Here is a 27421-nt window from a genome sequence, read left to right as displayed (position 1 = left end):
GCCAGCAGCATTAGGTCTGTTATGGCCCTGCTGTGATCTGAATGTCTCTCTCCCTAACTCGTTATCCCTAAAGTGATGGTATTAGGATGTCAGGTCTTTAGGAAGTGATCCGGTCCCAAGGATAGGGCCCTCACAAGGGGGATGAGTGCCCTTATAATAAAAGTTGTGAGAGAGCCTTTCACCACGAAAGTCGCAGTGAGCAGACGGCTGTTTATCAGGAAAGTGCGCTCACCTGACAGGTCTGCAGATATCTTCATCTTAAGCTTCCTAGTCTCCAAACCCGTGAGCAATAAGCATCTCCCATTCCACAAGTCACCCTGTCTACAGTATGTTGTTGAAGTAGCCCAAAGGACTAAGACAATCCCCAACACATAGTAAAGTGCCTGGTACCCAAGAAGCACTCAAGAATGAGCTCCAGTCTTCATCTACTTCAGATATTCTTTTATTTCTGTACTCTCATCTGACACTTGCAGCACAGGTTTCCAATGTCCTGGGATCATAAGACCCCCATTCGGAGGGTGTCCAGTGTGCTTAAGGAATGTGGGTATGAGCACTCACAGGCAAAGCGTGGACTCCTGTGGGGCACTTCTCCATGTCTCCTGCCAGGTGGCTGTGCTTCCCTGCATGGCTGCAGTAGCTACTATGCCACTCTGACAAAAAGCAAAACAGTGGGCACAAGATCCCCAAATGGAATCACTACAGAGACAGACTTAATTAAAACAAATCCATAAAATGGCATCTAGAAACTCTGTGCCTGGTGCCAATAAGCAGCAAAGTCAGCAAAGAGTAAAAAATACAACGTTAACACATTATTAAAAAAACAAACCTGGGCTCACCTATAATCACTACTGGTGAGACCACGAGAAGCTCGAAAGTGACCTAAAAGCTAAAACCATTATCAGCAAGGGATTAAGAATGTAACTTCATTGAGAACCCCACATTAAACTACAGTTCATTAAAAGTTTTGTTAAAAATAATTTTTAAAAAGCTATCCCAAACAGCTCTCCCAAGGCAAACGAACTGGAAAGGCCTGAAGCATCCTAGCTATGCTCACTGCCGGCTGCCAAACAGGGAGCCCAGGGCAACCAGGATGGAGGGCCCAGCTGGGGGCTTGTAGGTGGTGGAGTACTGGATGAGGTACTCAGGGTAGACCTGGTGCTTCTCGAAGACCACGAAGATGGTTGGGTCGGACATGCTGTTCACGCAGCTATCGTAGAAGGCACTGCTCTGGCCTTCCTTGGCTGGAGGGCGGACGAAGGCGGCACTGCCCCTGATGAAGTCGCCCACTAGCACCCGGGCCAGGAACATGGAATGGGAGTGTGTGTCGGACTTGCTGTAGTGGTGGGAATAGGCAGCATCTCGGGCAAAGTAGCTCCCTGAAATGACACACACCAGCTCTGCTAGCTCTGGAAGGACAGGCCCGTGGCCCAGAAGGGGAAAGGTTGAACCCACTGGTGGATGGTGCCCCGGCAATGGGCAATGCCAGTGGCCTCTGCTCTTTTGCCACCATATCTCCCTCCCTCCACCTTCTCCCAGTTCTCGTTCTCCACTTTTTCCCTTATGAAGGGACATGCATCAAGGTCATCAACATTCCTCCATATGGCAGGGCACCAGAGGAGTCACCTAACTCAGAAAAAAACTCCTTTCCGTTCCAAATCCATCAAAAACCTAAAGGTCTCTGAGCATGCTGCTACTTCACCCCAAACTTCAATTTCCTCAGCCGTAAGATGGAGCTGCCCCCGCCCAACCTGAGGGTTGGTATGGAAAGTGAATGAGGCCCCCTTTGCGGAACTACCATATGGAACCCAGCTGCCCAACGTGCAGAACTATGAGCCACCTCTGCACTGGGGTTCACAAACCTACCACAAGGTTCTGGTCCATCCTGACCCCACTACCATCACAGAACCACACTGAAATTATATGATGGATATAGGAATAAGGCCCACAGATCATTAAATTTCCTAAATTTGGTAACCACACTATGGTTATAAAGAAAAGGCTTCTCAGCTGGCACTGGTGGCTCACATCTGTAATCCTTGCTACTCAGAAGGCTGACATCAGGAGGATCGAGGTTTATGGCCAGCCTAGGCAAAGAGTTCAGGAGATTCCCTCTTAACCAATGGCTGGGCGTGGTGGTGCGTGCCTGTCACCCCAGGTACTCAGGGAAGCACAAATAGGAGGATTGTGATCCAGGCCAACCTGGGCATAAAGGAAGACCCTATCTCAAAAATAACCAGAGCAAAAATGGCTGGTGGAGTGGCTCAAGTGACACAGCACCTGCTTAGCCAGCATGAGGTCTTGAGTTAGACCCCAGTACTAACAAGAAAAAAAAAAAAAAAAAAGGAAAAAGAGGAAGAAGAAGAAGAAAAGACTTCTTAGGGAGTGTTAAAAGGTGAAATGGTACCATATATGCCATCAGAAAATAATCAGTGGTAAAGCCAACATGGCAGTATGTTAAATGGGTAAACGTAGGCACAGTTCATGCAGTTGTTTTATGTGAATGTATGCACGTGCATACGTAATATGCATTTACATATACATATAACATATATATGTCATTCTTGTAGCTTTCTTGTGAGTTTGAAATTATTCCCAAATACAATTTAAAAATGACTAGAAAATAAAGGAGAATGAAGGGGTGAATTTAACTAAGATATATTGCAAGTACTTTTGTAAATGTCACAATGTGCCCCCCGTACAGTAATAACATGATAATAAAAAAATAACTAAGAGACAGAAAAACAGAAAACGCATACAACAGCTGGAATGACATCTGCATAAGCTTCCGGAAGGTTTTAAGTTTCTATTCAAAGGATGTCATGGAGGCACAGTCCGAGGACCTCGTCAGGGCTAATGAGGCGTCTCCTCTCCTCTTTGACTCTGTCACTACCTCCAGGTGTCCACTCCACAGAGAGGCAACATGCCAGAGAAGAAGGGACCTTGCACCTTGAACTGAGCTCCTGGCTACACATGGACGAATGACAGCAGAGTACGTTCCCCACAGGGATTGGGGCAGCCTTCCTAGAGGGCCACGGGGCTACTTCTTACTGGCTGAACCACCCACCAGGGTAGCCTGGCCCGAATGAGCTGTCAGGCTGTTTTCAAGTGGTTTCCCAGTCACTGATAGAGACCACCCTTCCCTTACCCTTGCCATAGGAGGTACCATGAAGACCACAGACCCTCCAGTCAAAGTTTTGCTGGCAGATGGCATCCACGAAACTGGTGCTGGTGCCATGGAACAGCTGCCTCTCATCCACTTCCTTCCCATCATTTTGCTTCTGCATCTGCCCTTTTTGCCTAGAATAGCAAAGGACACGTTGAAGGCAGAGTGCTGGTCACCAAATACAGCCTCCCAGACCCACAAAATGCATTAAAAAAACAAAACAAAACAAAACAAAAACAGAGAGAGAGAAGCATCGTGTGATCATGTGAACACGATATAAGGGCTGTGATCCTGGAGGCTCTAGCCACAGGTCAGGGAATGGAAAGAAGGCAGAGCAGGGCCTGAGCGAAATGCAAAAGAAAAATAAAAATGTTCCCTTCCTCCGCTCCAGGCTCCAGAAGCAGAAAAGTCCTTGGAAAGTAGGCACGAGTCCTTACTCTACCCTGCTCCTGAGTAGAGCTGAACCTGGGAAGCTGAGAAGTAGAGGAAAGCCACAAGGTCCATGGGGGCCCAGCTTCTCCCCTCTACTGTGACCAACTGTATCACTGTGCAGATGGTACTGACCCAGACTCATGTGGAGACTCATGTGATAGGTTAGCTGTGGATTTCCACCCTCACATGGAGAAGTGCTGGGGGGCCAAGAACTTTTATGTGTGGTCCTTACACATAAAAATGAGGCCCTGCTCTCTTACAGCTTTAAGTTCTGGGGCTGATGGTGCAGGTGGGCTGTACTGCCCAATCCATTGACCTTCAAAGAGACAGAAAGGACCAGGGTGGGGATGGCTTTGCTACTAGTCAGGACAACAACAGGACCTAAGCTAAGGAAGTTTCAGTCCCCTCAACTCCAAGGGGCTTTGCCATCACTCGGCTCTAATGAAGAGAGGAAGGAGGGGAGCAGACACAGTTCGTGGCATATATCAGCACTGGGTGAGCAGTGCTTCTGTCTCTAACTGTCATGGAGGGCCAGGGCATGTTGGTAAGCAGCTAATAGTAAGAGACAAAGCCACCAGTCCACTAAGAGGCAGCCCCAACGCACCACTGGTAGACTTCCCACAAGGCCAAGTTCTGGACTCGCTCGATCTTCTGAACAAAGTAAAAAGGCAGTGTACGTTTGAAAAGGTTCCAGACTTTTTGATACTCTTCTGAGGAAGAACTGAGGGTGATCCTCTGCAAGGGGAAAATGTTTTATTGGTTACTGTCAAGGTGCAGACATAGAAGAATCCCTTCCCAAGGCTGCTGAGAACCACTTCAACTGTATAAGCAAGAAAGCTGGAGAATGATGACCACTTCCCCTTCCCTAAGATGTTTTCTCCAGCATGGGATATGTGCAAATTTGTCATCTCCCTTTTGTTCTCTGGGAAACTAGCTCAGAGGACAGATAGATGATGCTAAGTCAGCCATCCTGGGTGTCCCAAGGATGTCCTACATCAGCCAAAGACAAAGGGTAGACAGCAAGATGTCTGGAAAGGTGTGTGCACTTCTCCAGCCCTTCACACATGCTACCTGCACTGCGGTATCTGCCGGTGCTGTGTACAAGCTCTCTGAGAAAAGTCCTCCCAGGCCAGGACTCATCCTGTTGGAGAAGCCTATCTGCAAAGTACTTGGTGGGCAGCTAGCTGTCGGACGTCCACTGAGAAGCCCATGCAGACAGAGCAATGCAGAACATTAGTCAGGATAGTCTGAGTGCTCCACTCTGCTCAGCACAGCTCCCATGAGAGAGCAGGCCACAAACTGAACCGTCCATTCTCCTGTCTGCTAGCGTCCAGTATCTTCCCTCTGCATGGCCCTCATCACGTGTAACTCCTCCCTCCTTCCTTTTTCTTTTCTTGCTTGGTAAAACTGGTACCTACTGGCTAAGTTCAGTTCATAAGCTCCTTATTTCTGCTCTTCTTAGCAATCTCACAGCTTATCCTCCTCCCACAACACTGCAACATCTCTCCTCAAAGCCACAGCCATCTCCTGGGTAGTCATTGGGCCTTAAAATTCCCAAGACCTCTGAAAACAAAAAACCCACAAACATTTCTGTCTTCCTGTCCACGCAAGCCACATTCTCACAGAGCAATCTCGTACACACTCACCCATCTCTACAGAACCCCTCCTGTCCAGCTCCAGGCAGCGTGAGTCCCATACCTTAAAGCCCGGGTCTGGCAGGGCTGAGGGGTCCCAATAGTCTGGGATGTTCTTTGGGCCTTGAAACTTGACATTGCTACAAAAAGTAAACAAAACCACTTAGACATTTAATCTTTAGAAATAAGCAAATCTCTCACAGGTGGTCTCTACTCTCTGGTATCACCAGTGCTAACACAGCCTATTCTAAAAGCAGGCAAGGACCCACATAAACACAACAGCCACAATGAATCCAAGAGCACTTTTACCTCTGCCTATGTGACCAGACCCAAACTCTCAGTCCTTAGAGTTGCACTTCTTGCCTATGTCCCACTACCACACAGAAGGGACAGAGTACAGGAGTAAAGCAGCACACGTGGGCCACAGTTTTTATTCACAATCATGAAATTCAAGGCTCTCCAAAGACCTTTTCTTAAAAGCCTAAATGATATATAACTGATATACAAAAACATTTTTTAAAAAAAAACATTAAATTTACAACAAAACCCACCTGGCAATAGATATCTGATTGAGCTTGTAGTCTGTATTCATCCTTCTTAAAGTGACAATGCATATTCTTTATTGCAGAAATACTAATATGCTAAATTACAGGGTGTCACATAATGCACTCACTATGCTACCATTCTAAAAATATAAATGAATACAATCAGTTCTAAAAGACATACGGCCCCAAAGATTTAAGGGACAGCACTGTGAGACTACAACTCCAAATCATTACCCTAAAGTTGTGAATGCACTGTGCTTCCTATGCAGATGTAGCTCCTGTTTCTGCTGGCATGAACCTCAAGGAAGTCCCACAAATAACATTCCTAAGAAAATGGTACATTAAAATAAACTGGGCAAGGTCCCACTAGCAAAGAATCAGCCAGAAACAGACTCAAGAAGACTTATGATAATGAAATTATCAGACAGGTTATAAATCAAGTTATTCTTCCTATGTTTAAAGAAATAAGAGGCAAACTATAAAAACATATGTAAGGAAACCATAAAAAGATCAGGAAGATCTTGGACCAAACAGAACTTTTAGAAATGTAAAGTAGAATTCTTGATAGTAAAAGTTCAACAGACAGGCTAGCTAGCAGATTAGACCATGGGAAGAGAACTGATCTGAGGGATATGGAATTGAAAATATTCAGAAGGTGGTCCAGCATAAGACAGAAGATGTGGGGAGGAGCTGAGACATGGAGGGCAGAATGAGAAGGCCCCGTGGAATCTACTCAGAACCTATGGGAGGCTCCAGACAGGGAGGAGAGTGTAGAACTCGTGAGACACACCAACTACAGGTTTAAGAAGCCCAAAGAACCTCAGGCAGAGTAAATACACACACCTAGACATAACATAGTGAGGTATAACTCTAGACAAACAGAATTATACAGAGGCAAAAAGAGCAATTACAGTGAAAAACTGCAAGTTAGACCAATAGTCAGTTTCTCACAAGCAATAGCAGAAACCAGAAGACAGTGGAGTGGCATCTTCAGTGTTCCAGAAGAAAGTACAACTAAACTTCTGTGTCCAGTGAAAATACCTTCCAAGGTTAAGGACAAAATACAGACATTCAGAACAACTAAAAGCACAGTTTTCTAACAGACTTTCATCTACGGAAATTCAAAAGGACAAAGAAAGTGGCAAAGATGTGAATAATTTTAATGAAGCACTCATTCACAGTATACCGTAACAGTGCCTCTTGAAGCTGAAATGTATCCACAGAAAGGCAAATGGGAAAAGTATGCACACAGGCCTTGTATTAGTTGACAGGAGGGCAAAGACACTGGTTTATCTGTATCTAAGTGAAGCACTTACATAGTTTCTAGCATAGCCTTTTTAAAAATCAGTAACACAGTGTACAACTTGCAAACCAGTAGAGGGGAAAAAAATGAAATGATAAAAAAAAATTCAAAAGAAGGAAAGGAAAAAAAAAGAAAAAGGATCAATCATCTGAAAAAACAGGTTTTTATGGAAGACAGAAAGTGAAGAAGCAAACCAGGTATCTGTTGTGTTTAAATGTTGGTTCAATTTTTATATTAAATAACATTCCTCAGAGCTGGGGATGTAGCTCAATGATAGAGCACTTGCCTAGCACGTACAAGTCCCTGGGTTCAATCCCAGCATGGCAAGAAAAAAAATGACACTCCTGTGTTATAACTTCTGAATATGGAGCTCATACTCTGTGGCCCCATTAACCATGTAAATAGAGAAGTGTTTGTGAAAGTGACCAATCACAAAGTCCCAGCTGGCCACGGGGGCCTAAGCAGCCTCTCGCTGAAATTAGTGACAACCAGCTAGCATCACATGGGTTGGAAGAATGGGGCACCTCACCTGCATGAACAGTATACAGCGTGGAAGGGAGGGATTCTTTCTTCCCTCAGTTTTGCAGGGCCAGGGGTCACCCAGGGCCTTGCACACCCTAAGCATACATTCTACCACTGAGCTACATCTCCGGTCCAATCACTTACACTTCTGACATTTGGTGTCTGTGTGGTACCCTGGAAATTAAATTAGAATGAAGACACAGAGATCCAGTCTCAGAAAGGAGACAGAAAGACTGTTCCAAATTTTGCCTGGGGTAGGCTCTAAATAGGGAAAGAAAAATGAGTTCTAGTTTTAGGAGGGTCATAATCAACTAAAACTCTAAATCCAGAAGCAATAAAGAGACTGAGGCTGAGTAGGGTGGCTCATGCTTATAATACCAGCTCCTGAAGAGGTGGAGATTGGGAAGATCACAGTTTGAGGCCAGCATAGTCAAAAAGTTAGCAACTCCATCTCAACAAACAAGCCAGTGCACTTCTGTAATCCCAGCTAAGCAGATAGCCCAGGGAAAAAGCACAAGACCCTATCTGAAAAATAACTAAAGCAAAAACCTGGCAGAGTGACTCAGGTAGCACAGTCCAGATTTCAAACCCAGTACTGGAGAGAGAGAATGACAGAGAGAGAAAGAGAGAGAGGGAGGGAAGGAGGAAGTAACAGTGAGGGAGGGAGGAAGAGGGAGGAGGGAGAGAGAGACAGATTGATACATTTGACCAAAAAAGTAAATAAAATGTAAGTATCTTTGTGGGGTAAAATACTTTATAAGCAAAGTCTAAAGGTAAATAATAAGCCAAGAGAAAATATTTGAAATTTGCAAGCCCAGTAAAGGGCTAATTTCCCTAACAGATAAAAGATTCTTGATATTTGCTGGGCGCCGGTGGCTCATGCCTGTAATCCTAGCTACTTAGGAGGCAGAGATCAGGAGGATTGTAGGTGGAGACCAGCCCAGGCAAATAGTTCAAGAGACCCTATCTCAAAAAAACTCCAACACAAAAAAGGACTGGCAGAGTGGCTCAAGTGATAGAATGCTTGCCTTGTACTTACGAGGCCCTGAATTAAAATCCAGTACCGCCAAAAAGAAAAAAAAAAAAAAAAGATCCTTGATATTTAAGAAAAATACCAAAAAGTTGGTAAGAAAAATTAGGAATGGAGATTGGGAGGATCATGGTTCGCGTTCAGCCTAGGAAAAAAGTTAGTGAGACCCCATCTCAATAAGCTGGGCATAGTGGCAGACACCTGTCATCCCAACTACTCAGGAGGCAGAAATAGAAGGTCAGAGGACCAGGCTGGCCTGGGCATAAACACAAGACTATTCAAAAAATAACTAAAGCAAAAAGGGCTGGAATGTGGCTCAAGTGGTAGAGCACCTGACAGGCAAGCATGAGGCCCCGAGTTCAAACCCCAGTACCACCAAAAAAAAAAAAAAGAAGAAGAAGAAGAAACAGCCCAGCTCACCAAGGGAACAATAAAAGGTGTGAGTGAGTGACCCTCACATGTCAGGAAAACTAATTCAGCCTCACTCATAAAAGAAAGCAACGTAAAGAACACTGATACAGCTTGTGCACCTATGAGAGTGACAGAAGCTCAAGGGCCTGACGACTCACTGTCAAGGACAAGGGAATCCTCGGACTTCAAGGACCTCATGAATCCTGGCAGAAGGCATGGTGGTCCACGTACATGAAGAGGAACTTCATTTACCTTGTAGGACTCTGATCTAACTATCCACCTCAGCACATTTGAAATCTGAAACAGCACAACACCAGATGCTTCCTTCTGACATTATACTTTGTAATAACAAAAGACTGAAAACAAGGCAAACATCCATGAAAAGCAAGGAAACTATGTTGCATACACAGAACACAGAACCCCAAGGAAGAGGCAGATTTAGGAAGACCAATGAATTGAAACAGAGTGATTACTAAAATCTATTTTTAAGTTTAAAAATAAAAGGTATAGAAAGGGGTGTGTATATAGATGTGACTACATAGATATGTAGACATACATGTATATTGTCTTTTGGACAAGAAAAGTAGGGAAGTAGCAAATACTCTTATGTATATAGATGCATATGCATTTGATTATTTTTACCAAGAGAAATATGAGGAACAAAAAGCCAGAAGCTAATGAAAATGGTTACCACAGTGGAAGCAGGGCAGAGACAACAGAGACTACTGAGTATACTTTATTATATAGTTTTTACTTTGGTGTAAATATTTTACATGTAGTCAAAAATAAATTTTAATAGAAAAAAGGAAGAAAGAAGGCACATTCCCAGAAGTTACTTTGTTGGACCTGAGTCACAAGACATTTTTCCTCTTACCTGTAGCAAATTCTTTTTCAAACGAATTTTGTTTCACAAACACACCCAATGAAGTACACCTCTTAAGAGAACAAAGAGGCTGGAAAAGTGGCACAAGTGAGGCTCTAAATTCAAACCCAGTGCGCTGATTTAAAAATACATTTAAAAAAAGAACAAAGATACTGTCTCCCGTGAAACAAGTGAGCCCAATTTCTTAGGTCAATGAAGTTGTCACAGCTAACAGCAGTGCTGTGACAAGCCCAGACTGTAAGGCACACTTTGATGGCTCTTCCCATCCAGGCCGCCCTCCCTCAGGCTGTGACCATGTGGGATGGAGAATGCTGAGCTCTCTCCACCCAACTCCAGTACCATCAGACCTGCCCAAGCCTAAACAACACTCCTGCTTCCAAGGGGGTCTGATCCAAACAGAGCTCAAGAAATACTCCCAGCAGCTACAGAAGGTCTCTCCTCCCCTATGAGCCCCAAGGTGAGCGGCTCAACAAGAGGCTCCTGGCAGCCACTGTGTGACATAAGGAAACCCACCCTAAGGATGGGACGACCCATTTGTGACTGCAATACCAATTTTTGGTATTTTGGTATTCCGTGATATTCAAAAAAATACGTGGATTTTTATTAGTATAAGTCTACCAATTACTTCAACATTTTAAGAAATTTAGGTCTATAACTCACTCTCACATTGCAAGGACAAACTGGTGGGCTGAATTCTAAGTCTAGCCAGGCTTGCACATCCCAACAAACAGTCTTGTGAGTGTGTGTGATGAAGCTCCCACCCACAAGGATAAATCTCATTCTGGCTCAACGACTTCCTCAACTCAAAGGTTTGAATGACAGTAGTGTGCGAGAACATTTAGTTACACAAGCCAGTGCCCTCCCGTGCTGTCTGCAGAGCACACCTCAACGGATACCACACATCGAACAAGTGCCCCAAGTGCAACCTACCAGGTTTGCTTCAGATGCACATCCTGGGGAGACACGTATTTGGGTCTGCGGCAAACCTTTCTGATGGTGCCATAGGCCAGGTTTTTCTGAACAAAGGCTGAAAGCAACATAGCCAATGGAAAAAAGCATGTACGCACACACAAATACATGGACAGTAATGTTTTATAAACACTAATTAAATGGGTTGGAAAGCTAATCCAACACGCAAAGCCCAGAATCAGTCTTAAAAATGAGGCAGTTTTACACATTTCAAATATTCATAAAGAAAACAGGTATCCTTAGGAGGCAGACTTTAATGAATAGAGGAATGATTAATAATTGACATATCAATTATACATGAGTGCTTTTAAATTGTTCCTTCCAATCTTGTTTAAACCATTATTTTGCTTAGCAATTTTTCCCAGCTTGGATATAAAAAAGCTTCAGCCCAGCCTGAGACCAAATTATCACATCTCGAGGTAGTGAGATTTAGAGTTAATACAATAATTTTACTCTTCTGACTTTTTTACTTTGATTAGACTGACTCTATAGCAGTATTTACCAACCTTTTAAAATCCTTATCATCCCTAATAAGCAAAATTCTTGCTGCCACACTCTCAAAAATCTCATAGTCATCCTGAGGGTGGCAGGCAGGGAATACCACCTCATGAGTTGAAAATGACAAATTCCTAGAAGTTATGTCTCCCACCAGGAAAATCCTGTCAAGTCCTATTCTGCACACTTAAAAGAGTACAAAACTAATTTTGCTTTCACTTTAAGAATATTTTAATATTAAAAATTACAGATGTCTGGAATTTACCTTACTGCATTCGAGCATAAAGTGCATAAAAAACCTGAAGGTGTGGCCCTCACACTGCAGCCACCGCATTCCCATCCACAGTCCACAATCCATATGCAGCTTCCATGGACCCTTCTGTCACCCAATACTCAACAGCATACTTAAGTCAGTTTTTATTGACCTATTACCAATATATCATAAATCATAAATGAGCTTTCACTGGTGAAATCAAAAGTTATTCAGGATATATGGACTGGCTAACTATGTGCTAGAAACCTTCTCTACGCTTCCACAGACAAAGAGAGGCTTTTTCACTAATTTACCCTTGCTATTTCCCAATTTACACCGGGCCATGTCCCTAAATGAACCTGACTTGCAGATTCTGACCATCTGCAGTCAGTGAACAGGATATCAGAACTCTCCCTCTGCAAGCTTGGCTTTCTCCTTGAGTAAATCTTTTGTAACAAGAGTCCCTGAAAGGACAGAGCTGAATCTCCCTCAACCTACAGAATAAGTCCTAAAAAACAGTTAGTAAGTATATATGGAAGAGTTTGGTCTGAGACTTGTTTTCATTATACATACTGGTCAGCAACCTCAAATTTCTTTTGTGGATACTATCATCTGTCCAAAAGGAAAAATAAATAAATAAAAGAACTGTATTATAAAAATCAGAAGCCAAAACAACTGACCAAGAGCAAGCAATTTCAGAATATGTCACCAAAAGTGACTTTAGAATAATTCACCAAAAACACTTTGCTGCCCTCCAACAGGATGAAGTCCACAAAAATAGCAAAGGCAGTGTATCCTGAGAGGAAGACTCTCTGACATCCTTTTAACATGCTGAACACTATGGAGGACTCAAAGTCTAAAATGTGAAACAGGCAATGCTGAACTGGACAGAGTTGGACCAATATGTCTACATGAAAATGATCTAAGAGAAACTAGAGAGGGACTGGGGCATAGGTTAATGGTAGTGCACTTGGAGGGAGGGAGGAAGAGGGAGAGAAAGGGAGGGGGAGGAATGAAGGGAGGGAAGGAGGGAATCACCTGAGTCCCAGTTTCAGGATCCACTTTTAACTAGAGCATATCCTCTGACATGTTTAGCCTGTCTGGTGTCCCACCAAGGTTGAAGGTGCCCACAGAAAAGAAAGCAGCAACACTGCCATGCTAGGGAGTGTCAAAGTGAATCCTGCACAAGAGAGCCACCTGGGGCCTTGTTGGGAACTGAGGTTAACAGAAGGCCCTGCTCACAGGCCTCAGGACAGCCACATCGCACTCAGGGACCCTGCCTGTCCCTCTTGGGCTTCAGCTGCTCATAGCACTCTCCCCACCTCCTCCATCCTGCAGGTCAGTGTCATGTATCAATAGGTCTCTCTGCCTTTCTGGATGAACATACACTTTCCTTTCCTGCATCTTCCCAGGCCCCCAGGTTAACGTGGAAAGGCTGCACCCACAGGCTAGGCTCTGCTCCACAGGTGGGGGTACCTTTGAAGTCTAACTCGTAGCTGTGCTTTCCGGCCTGGAACTTCAAGGTGGCTGCCTTGGCATCAGAGCCTGGGGCGCAGAATGCCAAGTAGGCCTTCTCCACGTCACTGCTGCTGATAGTGGTCACAGGGTGCACTGTGCCCTGTAAGAAGAAAACCAGAAACTTCATGGAGGCAAGACTCCACAGTGAAGAGCAAAATTCTGGTGGTGTCCACAACACATTTCAGACATGCCTACAGTAGACAGTCCTGTTATGGATTGGCACCAGGGAGGAAGTACGTAGGGAGGGAGGCATAGAGGGGAAGCAACACGACTCTCCTGAAGCTACTGTCTTCTTACTGAAGGCAGTAAGTAGGGTCATGCTGAGCAAGGTAACAGGGATGCAAGTAATGGAAAAGAGGGTGCTCAGGTTCCTCAGAATGGATGACACAGCCATTCTGAGATGGTGAACATCAACAGTGAATCCTCCCACACTGCTTGACTGGTCAGCCAAGCAACACTGCCTCTTCTCTGGTTATTCTTATTTCTACCATCCATTAATCAGACTTCAGTCCTCCTCTATGCAGTTTTCTTTTTCTGGTCCCTGGAAGAGTTCTTCTATTTTTTCAGTCAGCCATTCCAATCTCTCATCTTCTCTAGAATTCCCTCCCGGATAGCTTATATTCAAGGGTTTGAGTTGTGGCTCCTTGCTATGGTTTGGAGGTAGTTAGGATTCATGAGCTCAAGGCTTAGTTCACAATGTGGCAATGTTAAGAGGAGTGGAATCTTTACCAGGTGGGACTTATGGCAGGTGGTTAGGTCACTGGGGCAATCTTTACCTTCAGAAAAGATTCATGCTGCTCTTTGTGGAATGGGTTAATTCTCTTGAGAGTGGTTTATTGTAAAGCAAGGTAACCCTGCCCGCTTGGCCCCTTCTGCACATGGCTAGTTTCCTTTTTATTTGGCTATCATTTTGTAACCTAGCCCTTGCCAGAGACCAAACAGATAGGACCACCTGATCTTGCACTTTCAGCCTCCTGTGAGCTAAACAGACTTTTTTTTTGACAGTACTGGAGTTTGAACTCAGAACCTTGCATTGCACTTACTAGGCAAGTGCTCTACTATTTGAGTCATACCACCAGCACTCCTGTAAGCTAAATAAACTTTTCTTTATAAAGCACACAATTCAGTTATATTGTTACTACAACAGGAGTGGGTTAATACACCTCCAAATTAGTTGACCCTCTATGTTGCCAAGTTAATTTAAGCTTTCTGAATCTCAGTTACCTCAAGTGCATAGCAGGAATAATTACATATGTAAGCATACTCATCCCATTACACAACAGAACTATCCCAGGCTCACAGGGTTGCAGGAATAATTAAAATAAGGCACTCAGAGTACCTAGCATAGTGCCTGGGGAAAGCATTCAGTAAACCTGTAATCGTCATCAGTATTCAGTCTTATATTTGACAATACACTGAAAACTAAGTTACTGATTCTGTAACTCCATCTGTCCCTGGAAACTCTCCCTCTTGGTACCATACTATTCCTCTTAGGTAAAAAGTTCTAGATTTCAATGAGTCATACTCAAGGGCACCCACAGGTCTGCGTGGCATGTTAGGAAAGCTCAAGGGACTTACTGAGAATGAGCAAGGGGTGGGGAGAACCCCAAACTGGAGAGGTGGAGGAAACAGACATGTGGGCCCAGACTTGAGCCTGAGTGAGAATGAGTTGGCCCTAGAAGGCTACTGGGGGACGGTGTAATAGGTATTTGATTTTTGAAGTAACCTCCTATTACCTGATCTTAGACTGGTGCCTAAGTTCTTCTGAACTCTGCCCTTCTTCAAAACTAAAACACTAGATTAGAATGGAGGAAGATGAAGAGGTAGCATAAAAATCCCTTCCAGACAGCAAGCAGGAAAGAAGAAAAGACAGGCCCTTTTGGCCTGAGGACATGAAGGAGACAAGAGGAACATAAAGAGGCAAACAGTCAGACATGCATTCTGCTCCTGCCCCAAACCTCAAGGTCAAAATTCCTTAAGACTAGTTATCACAGGGAGACAACAAGAAATGAAACAAGATTTGCACCTGAGTGTAGCTAAGAACAAGACACCAAAACTTCCTCCAACAACCAGCTAGCCTCCTGCAACCAGGGAGTGCAAGGACATATCAGGCTCTGCAGTTCAGTTTTCATTGTGGAGGGGGGTCCCTATACTTCAGCAAGTGGCCAAAAACTCCCTTTAATCTCAGCCATCCTTGAACACCTCAAATAACTGACAGAAGGAGTTATTTGGTCTGGGCTCTGTCAATTTCTGATATAAATCCATTTCTTATACTTTTCCATTTTCTAAAGTTACAGAAATAGGCAAGAAAGGCAGGCTTAAAAACCTTACACTTGATACTGCAGCCACACAAACACACCTAGGCACTAGCTCTGCAGTTCTCTATTCACAAGTGAAAAGCATCTTTCTATTTAATAAAACCAATAATCAAAGTTGATCTCACTGCAATTTTTTATCATTCAATTCTCACGATCCAAAGATTATCTAATCTTTCAAAGATGGAAGCTTGTACATATGAACCCCAAGTTATCTAGTTGTGTCATAAGGCCCCCCAAAGCCAGGGAGTCATCCAGAGATCAGGGATCCTTGTCTCTCCCCAGGGTGCTCCCTAACAACCCCTATGCTCAAGTCTGGAATGGCTCCTCCATCCTGGATAAAACACTCACCTCTTCCCATTACACTTACTTGTTTTCCATATTCCTGCCAAGAACCAAACTCATCAATCCAATACCAAACCCAGTCAGTGGTGAGAATGAAGTGTGGGGGTTTGGTGACTGAGGAAGCCGTGGAAAGGCGGCGAGCCTGGGTAGCACCAAATCTCATGGAGTCAAAGTTCAGATAATCAAATTGAAAGCCACTGCCTGACTCTGCACACAAAATCCTGCAAAAGAAAATGAGAGGCAGATGAAAAATTCTACCAACCAAACATACACAGGTCCCTCAGCTTCCACTCATGAGACCACCTAGCTAGTAGGAGAATATTTTTGAGAAATGTTTCTAGAGGTGAGAAAAACTGCTTTTTAAGATCAGTTCTCCTGGGTGAAAAACAATAAAATCAGGGTAATACAGAAGACCAGTTATCATGAAAATTCTTCTCAAAATGCTAGTTAAAGGAAATTTTTTTTTTTCAAAATGCATTGAAAGAGAGATGAACAGAGATGTGACTCAGTGGCAGAGTGCTTGCCTACCATGCATAAGGCCCTGGATGCAATCCCCAGCAACACACACACACACACACACACACGCACACACGCACACGCACACGCACACGCACGCACACACAAATAAATAAAACAAGGTATATTGCTAAGCTGGCAAAAAGGGAAATCCTTAGAAGGCAAAAATAAAACAGTTAATATACACTGAGCGTTTCATGAGCAGCCCCTGCATTAAGGACTGTATGAAGTACTCCCTGTGTGGCAGATTAGGTCTTCCTAACCCTATGAGGTGCGCTGCTGTCTCCATGTCACATATGGGAAAGAGAAGCCCAGGCAGGCTAAGAAACACACCTGTGTAATGACAAACAGCTAGCAGATGGGGCTTAAGGGAAGCAGTGTGGCTGCACAGACTGCATGCTTGACCATGAGGACAGGCTTCCCTTCTAAATACAGCACTACCCAAAGACCAAAAGGAGGTACAAAACCAGACAGGACAGTGAGGGCTGAGGCTACGGCTGTCCGTGGGCAAGGTCACTGGGAGCTTTGTTTTCAGCACCCAAATGGAAACAGGAAGCAAATGCAAGATCTGAATAAGGTAGGAGGTGCAATCTAAAGAGAGGTTATGTCTCCATAAAACCAGGGCCCTAAAAGACTACGTACCCTTAGTAAAGGGAAGGTACTTGTCTTGCCAAGACACCAAGAAAATTAACCTACATTCATGTTGGCTCTGATAGAAGAGGAAAAACTCTCCCAAGAACTCATGAACCACTCAAGCCACACACGGGTTTTAGGTCAATTCACGTTTCTGTATGAGAATTACTCTACAGGTATCAGTCCCCAGAGAAGCAAACCACAAATCCTCTGAAGGAATCATCTTTGAGTCACAAGAATTCTTGCAAAGATTCATTAAACAAAAGCTCAAAATCAAATCACAATACACATGTGGAAATGAGACACCATGAGTAAATCTGGTTTACAAAAAAACAAATAAAACCAGATCACCAAAGGCTAAAAACCAGTATTCTCAGAAACCAGTATGTATAAAGGGTTTTTTTTTAATGAACTGAGTATCAAAAGCATGAGGAAGGATTAAGAGACTGTAAAAAAGATGACCAGATAGCTGGTTGTGGTAGCTCTTACCTGTAGTCCCAGCTTCTTGGGAGATGAAAATTGGGAAGATCACAGTTTGAACCCAACCTGAGCAAAAAGTTGAGACCTCATCTCAACAAATAAGCCAGCATGATAGTGCATATCTGTAATCCCAGCTTTTTGGGAAGATCGTGGTCCAAAGCCAGCCCCAGGCAAAACCACAAAACCCTATCCAGAAAATAATGAAAGGAAAAGGCTGTGGGGGATGGCCCAACTGGTAGAGTGCCAGCCCAGCAAGTGTGGGGCCCTGAGTTCAAACTCTAGTACTGTTAAAAAAAAAAAAAAGGTAAATTTAAAAGAAAAAGCTACAACATTTAGAAATGTTCTACTATTTACATAATAGTAGAAATTTTAAATTCACATGTGGGACACACTACATGTCAGACGAGGCTGAACTAGTGGACTGGGAAACTAAGAAGAAATTCCCCTGGATGCAGCAGAAAGAGAAAGGAAGGAAATGAAAGAGAAGTGAGTAGAGACAGAGGTGAGAAAATCTCACCGTATGTCTAATAAGAATTCCCGAGCAGCAATGTGTGAAGAGTCAGATCGTGGTTGAGAGCTGGGAAAGCAGTCGCGTCCATGAACGTGAAGCATCAGTAACATAAGCTATTTATGTGTTCATTTTATTTTATTTTATTGGAGGTACTGAGGGGTTGAACTCAGGGCTTCCTGCTTGCTAAACAGGTGCTCTACCACTTGAACCACACCTCCAACTCTTTTTAGGATTGAGTATTTTTGAGGTGGGGTCTTGCAACCTCAATCCTTCTGACCTCTGCCTCCTGAATAGCTAGGATTTACAAGCGTGAGCCACCAGCATCCAGATGACATAAACTATCGATTCTCCCCAAACTCACAACAGTCAATGCAATTTCAACTGGAAAACAGAGAATTTTCTGTGAAAGCTGGTGAGATTTGATTTTTAAATTCCTAAAGAGAAAAATGACAAGGAGAACCGAGACAAGTTAAAAAGACAAACCCGAGGAGGGGCTTAGCTTTACCAAGTTCCAGAACTTGCCATAAAACTCTCCCATGTAGGACAGTATGGTGTGAATACACACAGACAATAACCAGAGGCTAACATGGCGCCCAACACAAGTAGCACTGAAGACAGATGGCCCATTTTAGAAAGTGGTATTTAACACCTAATGTGAAGGACTGATAACCAGAATATACAGGGAACTTAAAAAACTAAATTCTCCCAAAACTAATGAACCAATAAAGAAATGGGCAAGGGAACTAAACAGAACTTTCTCAAAAGAAGAAATTCAAATGGCAAAAAAACACATGAAAAAATGTTCACCATCTCTAGCAATAAAGGAAATGCAAATTAAAACCACGCTATGATTCCACCTCACCCGTGTTAGAATAGCCATCATCAGCAACACCACCAACAACAGGTGTTGGCGAGGATGCAGGGAAAAAGGAACCCTCTTACACTGTTGGTGGGAATGTAAACTAGTACAACCACTCTGGAAAAAAATTTGGAGGCTACTTAAAAAGCTAGACATGGATCTACCATTTGATCCAGCAATACCACTCTTGGGGATATACCCAAAAGACTGTGACACAGGTTACTCCAGAGGCACCTGCACACCCATGTTTATTGCGGCACTATTCACAATAGCCAAGTTATGGAAACAGCCAAGATGCCCCAGCACTGACGAATGGATTAAGAAAATGTGGTATCCTCTTGGGGATACACCCAAAAGACTGTTACTCCAGAGGCACCTGCACATCCATGTTTATTGCGGCACTATTCACAATAGCCAAGTTATGGAAACAGCCAAGATGCCCCAGCACTGACGAATGGATTAAGAAAATGTGGTATCTATACACAATGGAATTTTATGCAGCCATGAAGAAGAACGAAATGTTATCATTCGCTGGTAAATGGATGGAATTGGAGAACATCATTCTGAGTGAGGTTAGCCTGGCTCAAAAGACCAAAAATCGTATGTTCTCCCTCATATGTGGACATTAGATCAAGGGCAAACACAACAAGGGGATTGGACTATGAGCACATGATAAAAGCGAGAGCACACAAGGGAGGGGTGAGGATAGGTAAGACACCTAAAAAACTAGCTAGCATTTGTTGCCCTTAACACAGAGAAACTAAAGCAGATACCTTAAAGCAACTGAGGCCAATAGGAAAAGGGGACCAGGAACTAGAGAAAAGGTTAGATCAAAAAGAATTAACCTAGAAGGTAACACCCACACACAGGAAATCAATGTGAGTCAATGCCCTGTATAGCTATCCTTATCTCAACCAGCAAAACCCCTTGTTCCTTCCTATTATTGCTTATACTCTCTCTACAACAAAATTAGAGATAAGGGCAAAATAGTTTCTGCTGGGTATTGAGGGGGGGAGCGGGAGGGGGTGGAGTGGGTGGTAAGGGAGGGGGTAGGGGCAGGGGGGAGAAATGAACCAAGCCTTGTATGCACATATGAATAATAAAAGAAAAATGAAAAAAAAAAAAAAAAAAAGAAAATGTGGTATCTATACACAATGGAATTTTATGCAGCCATGAAGAAGAACGAAATGTTATCATTCGCTGGTAAATGGATGGAATTGGAGAACATCATTCTGAGTGAGGTTAGCCTGGCCCAAAAGACCAAAAATCGTATGTTCTCCCTCATATGTGGATATTAGATCAAGGGCAAACACAACAATGGGACTGGACTTTGAGCACATGATAAAAGCGAGAGCACACAAGGGAGGGATGAGGATAGGTAAGACACCTAAAAAACTAGCTAGCATTTGTTGCCCTTAACGCAGAGAAACTAAAGCAGATACCTTAAAAGCAACTGAGGCCAATAGGAAAAGGGGACCAGGAACTAGAGAAAAGGTTAGATCAAAAAGAATTAACCTAGAAGGTAACACCCACGCACAGGAAATCAATGTGAGTCAATGCCCTGTATAGCTATCCTTAACCAGCAAAAACCCTTGTTCCTTCCCATTATTGCTTATACTCTCTCTACAACAAAATTAGAAATAAGGGCAAAATAGTTTCTGCTGGGTATTGAGGGGGTTGGGGGGAGAGGGAGGGGGTGGAGTGGGTGGTAAGGGAGGGGGTGGGGGCAGGGGGGAGAAATGACCCAAGCCTTGTATGCACATATGAATAATAAAATTAAAAAAAAAAAAAAAAAAAAACACCTAATGTGAACGTGAGCTATGAGATGAGTTAACGTTTGACTAAATTTGGCTCTCTTGTGATGGTTTCAGGAATAAACTAACTTTTGGAAAAGAACAGTGCTAGTGGTTGCACCATGTGAATATACTCAATGTCTCTGAGCTGCAGACTGAAAGTGGTTAGAATGATAAACTTTATGTTACTTGTATTTTATCACAAAAAAACTAATCAAATATTTAAAAAGTAGACATTGGCAAAACAGGTAATTCATCTGTGTGGGAATGAAACTGGAATCAAACTTCACCACATAAGGGAGAAATTAAATACAGTATTGTAATTTTAAAATGTTAGGATTTTAGAAGAAAACTCTAGAATTTCATATGGTCTGGGATTAAAGAGGGTTTTTTTAAGACACATAGAAGTACAAAACCATAAACGAAAAACGGATAAATATTTCTCTTCATTAAAAGACATAATAAGCTGACTAGCAATGTGTATTTTAAACTCATATTTAATATCCAGAAATACCATTCCTCAAAATAAGTAGCTGGGTACAGTGGCTCATGCTTGTAATCCTAGCTACTCGGAGGCAGAGACTGGGAGAATCTCAGTTCAAGGCCAGCCCAGGCAAAAAGTTTGCAAGACCCCATCTCAATGGGGAATAAAAGCTCGCATAGTGGTGTACACCTATCATCCCAGCTATGTGAGAAGCATAAACAGAAGGATCAGGGTATAGGCCAGCCTGGGTGTAAGTGTAAGACCCTATGTGAAAGATACTTAAAGGAAAAAGGAGTATGGCTCAAGTGGTAGAGCATAAGGCCTAGCAAGCCTAAGGCCCTGAGTTTAAACCCCAGCATGAAAAAGAAAAAAAAGATATGTAAACACACAACTGTTCATTCCTACCTGGAATGGTATGGCAATGAACACGGCACAGCAATGGGAAGGAAAGAGAAGCTTTTCTTCACAAGGAATTGGAGCTATGGAGACTGAGGGAGCATTTACTCCAGCCTGGGAAACATGCAGAGGTCGGACAACACCAACGTTAGAGGGACATATCACTAGAGACTGCAAATACGAGTGGAAAGCAGTACCATCTCCGTGGAAAGCAGTTTGGTACCATTTGGAAAAGCTGAGGACGTGTTGGAATCCCAGCAGTTCCCCCGCTGAACATCCACCCACAGACACACAGGAGACCAACACAACATGGAAGAGTCTCAAAGCATAGTGCTGGACCAGCTGTGGTGGCATATGCCTATAATCACAGCACTTGGGAGACAACACAGGAAGATCATGAGTTTGGGGCCAGCATGGGCTATGAAGTGAGACTCTGTCTTAAAAAAAAACACGGTACTGAGAGAGAGATGCCAGACACACCAGTGAAACAAATGGTTGCATTTATAAGAGGTTCAAGAACTAGCAAAACTAACCTAAGGTGAGAGAAGATGGAGCAGTGATGGCCTGTGGGGTGGGACTGACCAGAAGGGACATGAGGAACCCTCTATCTCAATGACAGTGTATGCATTTGTCAAAAGTCACTGAGCTGTTCACTTAATATCTATGCACTTTCCTGTGTAAACCTCGCCTCAAAAAGAAAGATTATGGGTGGTATGTGAGCCCTTCCATTTGCAAATAACTGCAGTTGCACTGCAAGTTCAAACTTATTTTAGGTACTCAAATGGTGGCTCAAATGCTCTTCTCGGCACATCTAGTCCCAGTTATGATGAGGCTATCTAGGACTCCTCTATTTACTCTGAATTGAGTGAGTGACAATACAGTATCTACTTAAATAATAAAAGCATTAAAGGTCAAACAATAAACAGTACTTTAGCTGTGTGACTTTACGCAAGAGGCTAAAACTTCAAAGGTTATCACCTTCTGCTTTGCTGCAATAATGAGTAAGTAACTGTATATGTGACCAAATCCAGCAGCAAAAAGCTGACAACTCGCTTGGTGTTGGCACCATCTTCTTTTCCCATAGCTCCTTCAAGAGGCAAGGAAAGTAGAACAGAGCCATCAAACAGACAGCACAGACGTGAACTACTTCTACCTCCAGACCAGACTGCTGTGTGTGTGCGTGAGAGAGAGAGAGTGTGAGTGTATATGTGCGTTCAAAACTAAACACTGCTGTTTAAACCAAACCTTCTACCCTGCAAACAAAAGTCCAGGCACAAAGGAGGGGCAAGCAGCACATCCTACCTGTCTTTTCCAGGACTGCAGTATGCCTCTTCAATAAGCTCCATTTTGTCAAAATCCTTCCATTTGCCTCCATCCAAGAACTGCCACCGATACGGCAAATGGAAATGAACCCTATGGCACTTATCTAAAAATAAAAATATAAATTAGTAAGACAGCCCGGCAGTACAGTGTAACTTTGCCCTGTAGTTGTCAACAGGAGTTGTGCTGCCCGTTGACCTGAAAATGTTCTAGAAAATTGTGGGGAAGTGTTTTTTAGTGCAGTCATACGTGAGCATTTAGACATTCAAATTCTGTGTGTATTATTCAGTATGTCTTCTTTTTTAACAGGAACTTATGTTGACTTTTTAAAAATCTGTTTGTTGTTGAGTTGTATCATCTATGAATTTCATTTTATGATTATAAAGACTCTGTAAAGAGTTCAATGATTCCACCCCTGCAGGGTGCAGTCTAACCACCAGAATCTGTGTGTGGCATACAGACAGGCAGAGGTCACATCAGAGACAAAGCCACATTCATCTCTACCAGAAATTCTTCCCAACCCCAGATGTCCCACCACAGGGGGCTCAGCAGCCTGGTTCCAGTCACTTGGGTATATTCTGGCTGCCAAGAGACTTACCTCTTCCCCAACACATCCTCTCAGGTCCTCCCATGCACAGCTCTGTCCACCAACATCCCCGGTCTTCTACCTTCCTCATGCCCTTCCTGGGCAGCCATATCCTCACTGCCCTGTCACCGCAAGTGTTTCCTCCCTGCCTCACCTTTGCTCCTGCCACCTGTGCTTAGAACACAGCTCACACCCTTTCTCTGCCTTTCAGTGGCCCCTTGAGGTTCTGCTACCTCCATACAGAGGAACTGTGGAGAGGACAGAGAGAATAGGATCAAGAAGCTCACTGCACTCTGACATGGAACTACTGCCAAGATACATGCTACTAGGCAGGAAGACAAACAACCAGGTACAAAATGCTTCCAGGTAAAAAACAGACGGGATGAGATTAGAGATACTCTAATCTAATCACACATATGTACAGATATTATTTCTTGCAGAGGAGAACTGGGTGACCTGGGGACAAAGTTACAAGGAAAGATGTCCTTCACTTTGCATGTTTTGAATTTTGAGCCACAAGAATAATACTATACATTCCCCAAAATTAAACATCTAGTTAAGTGGAAAAAAAAGATACAAGTGTGCTAATATACCCACGTAAGGGTGAAACTGAATAGACATACACACACAAGTATAAACAAACGTATACATACACTTGTACACATGTAACATCTTTCTAGACAGATAGTCAAGGACCAGAAAATCTTGGTGTTTCTTGAAGACCTGTATGCTCAGGAAAAGAGGTATGAAGAAGTCTTATCTTTTACCAACGGTCCTTTGAGCATTTTAATTCATATTTCAAAATAATACAAATGAAGTTTGGCTAATTTAAACCTGAAAAAAATTAAAATTTTCTAAAATCATGCATTCTTTCAGGCACATGTTAACACCACTACTTCCCCAGATTCTGTAAAAAGGACACTGGAGTGGAGGAGCATCATGCAAGAGCATGGGGGACATGCTCATCAAAGACGTGGACTGGGGTGGGGGAGACAGGGCAGAAAAGAATACCAGTCCGAGAGGGCTCAAGGAAAAGTGAGGAATCTCTCAGCTCCTCAGGCAGAACACAGCCACACCAGGGGTTGAAGATCCTTATTGTCCACAGATTGTTCGTGAATGGCTCACAGCAGGTCAAGGAACCTGGTGGACTTGACAAGGAATGTGCCCAACATTCCTTCAGATACTGAAGGGCTGGGCTAGGCCACAGCTACAGTACAGAGGTCACAGCCAAGTAAGAGGTCCTGTTCCCACCCTGACATGACAGCATAGAGCATCCCAGTGTTGAGGTGCTATATCTATAAACCCCAGCCACCAGTGACTCCCATATGGCTTGAAGAAAAGCCCTCCTTGCTTTTGCAAAAAAGCATCCCCTGGGGATCTCCCACCAGACTGAAGTCTCCTCGGGAAGAACCAGGAACCAAACAGCAGGTCAGATCTGAGTGGGGAGGCCAGGCCATTTACAGCTGGAGGATCTGGGAAAGGCCACTTGCAACCATAGTGGCTGGGAAGAAATGTGGCACAGTGGTGGAGACGCTTGTTCTCATCTTCCCTGATCCTCGGCCCTTTCTCTACTTCCTTCCCCTCCTTCTAACGTTCCCCACCTCACTGGGGCATTCCAAAGTCTAAGCTTTCCAGAAAAGGAGTCATAGAAATCAAACCAATTTGGCAGGCAAATTACCTACACCCTCCTTTCCTTTCTCCCTACACCCCTGGAAATGACAGGCCACAGAGGAAAGAATCATAAAGTACTGCAAAGCAATAAAAAGTACCATGAAAACACCAGAATTATTTAAGAATTTCCAAACTGGGAAGCGGACAGAATCAAACTGATATAAAAGAAGAAAGAAAAAACAAGCGAAAGAAGCCACATAGAGAAGGATCTGGGGGCTTCATAGACACAGACTCTGATGAAATAAGAAGCAGGAAAGGACATCCCAATGACAGTAAGAGGACCCACTGGAGTGGGACTCCACCTTCAGGATCTGCTTGGGCTGTGCAGACTTACAATTTGCTTTCCCAGTACAAAATGTAAGTGTGCAGTTAAGGGCCATAGAGAAAGAAAAGTGTGTAACACAGCTGCCAACTTCCCCCTGGTCCCTGGCTACATGGGCCTCAGAGCCCACTCCCTCTAAGCAGGATACTGCCCCTACTCTATCATCTCTGGGCTGAAAGCCCAGAATCAGAGTCAGCCCCTGGGTTCAACCAATAGACAGACACACAGAAAATCTCAAGTATAACATGCTGAAAAGCTGCACAAAACTCAACACGAGGGAAAATAAATAAAGCTATGTTTATACAATTTCTAGGAAAAAACACAGGAAATAGGCAAATATTTTTAGGCTAGAAAAAAAATACTAAAACAGACATATGGACAAATATTAAATGGACATCAATATTAAAACATCTATCCTTCAGAAAATATTATAATATTGTAGGCTGGCAGGGTGGCTCAAGTGGTAGAGCGCCTGCCTAGCAAGCATGAGGCCCTGAGTTCAAACCCAATGCCACAAAAAAAAAAAAAAAAAAAGACATAAAGAAAATAAAAATGAAAGAGAATGGATTTTCTTTCAACATATGAAATATATAAAACTTTCAACTCAATACTGAGAAATTAAATAACTCAATCAAAACGGTCAAAATAGTCATAGACCAAAGCTATATGATTCCATTTAGTTCTTGTGATGCTGGGGATTGAACCCAGAGCCTTGTGCATATTAGGCAAGTGCTCTACCTCTGAGCTATATCCCCAATCCTATGTGATTCCATTTATATGACATATCAAGGCAAATCTGCCGCGATAGATGTAAATCTATCCTGTGGTCCACAGGAGCTTGGGGGGTGGGCTGGGAGGGAGAAGTGACTGCAGATGGTATGATTTTTTTAGGGTTAATGAAAACATTACATATTGATTGTGATGATGACTGCAAAATTTTGTGATTATACTTAGTGAACTGAATGGTAAATGACATTTAACTTTTGAATAAAGATGCTATATAAAAATTGGTGAAAGATTTGAACAGGTATTTCATAAAATATAAAGAAATGTCTAATAATCATATGATAATATATGTTAGATATCAATCACCAGAGAAATGCAAATTAAGATAAGACCTCAATGAGATACCCTAACTCATTTATTAGAATGGTTAAAATTTAAAAGGCTACTAATACCAAGTGCTGGCAAGGATGTAGAGCAAAAAGAACTCTCATACATTGCTGGTGGGAAATGTGTTTACTTTGGAAGAGTTTGGCAGTTTCTTATAAAGTTAAGCATACATAATAACAACCCAGTAATTCCACTTCTAGCTCTTTACCCAAGAGAAACAAAAATAGGTATCTACATGAGAATTTGCATATGATTACTTACTTATACAAGTTATATATATAAAAGTCAAAAATGAAAATAACCCAAATGTTCACCAGCATCAACAAAATACAGTCTATCCACTCAATGGAATACTACTCAGCAATAAAAAAGGATCAAACTATTAATATGCCAGCCTACCTGAATCTCAAAACCTGCTGAGCTCAAGAAGCTAGGCAGAAGAGAATATACACTGTATGATTTATACATGAAATTCTAGAAAAGGCAAATCTAACCTACAATGATTAAAAAGTAGATCTAGAATTGGCGAATTTGTGGAGTAAGGATTAACTGTAAAAGGGGCATTTTGGAGTAAGGGAACTATTCCATACTGTTGGTTATCTGAGCATATATATGCTTATCAAAACTCAGAACTATGCTTTGTTTTTGTTTTGCTGGTTTTTTTTTTTTTTTTTTTTTCCCAGTACTGGGGTTTGAACTCAGGGCCTCATACTTGCTAGGCAGGCACTCTACCACTTGAGCCACTCCACCAGCCCTTTTGTTGCTTTTTTGAGACAGGGTCTTGATGAATCACCAGGCTGGCCTTGAACTCACTCTCTGATCCAACCTTCTGTTTCCAGGACTCCGTCTATGGAAAGACCCATACAGGTGTGTTTGCATGTGGAATGGAGCATCAACGTAACTGAGTGTTAGACAGTTG

General features: G+C 43.0%; 1 protein-coding gene across 1 annotated transcript in view; it reads right to left on the bottom strand.

Moving 5' to 3' along the window:
- Nucleotides 1-424: 424 nt before the first annotated feature.
- The window catches only part of Parp12 (poly(ADP-ribose) polymerase family member 12), a 39121-nt gene continuing 12124 nt past the window's right edge, over nt 425-27421 (bottom strand). Inside the window, exons 5-12 of the mRNA XM_074062119.1 lie at nt 22793-22916; nt 15844-16039; nt 13117-13258; nt 10854-10950; nt 5294-5369; nt 4200-4330; nt 3146-3297; nt 425-1376 (exon numbers count right to left, since the gene is read on the bottom strand). Of these exons, the coding sequence (XP_073918220.1) occupies nt 1051-1376; nt 3146-3297; nt 4200-4330; nt 5294-5369; nt 10854-10950; nt 13117-13258; nt 15844-16039; nt 22793-22916 (1244 nt within the window). The 3' untranslated portion in view covers nt 425-1050. The remainder of the gene's footprint in view (nt 1377-3145; nt 3298-4199; nt 4331-5293; nt 5370-10853; nt 10951-13116; nt 13259-15843; nt 16040-22792; nt 22917-27421) is intronic.

Source organism: Castor canadensis, chromosome 2 (genome assembly GCF_047511655.1).
Source record: "Castor canadensis chromosome 2, mCasCan1.hap1v2, whole genome shotgun sequence".
Classification (NCBI taxonomy): Eukaryota; Metazoa; Chordata; class Mammalia; order Rodentia; family Castoridae; genus Castor; species Castor canadensis.
Note: the sequence above shows the minus strand (reverse complement) of the source record. Positions and strands in the feature narration are given on the sequence as shown.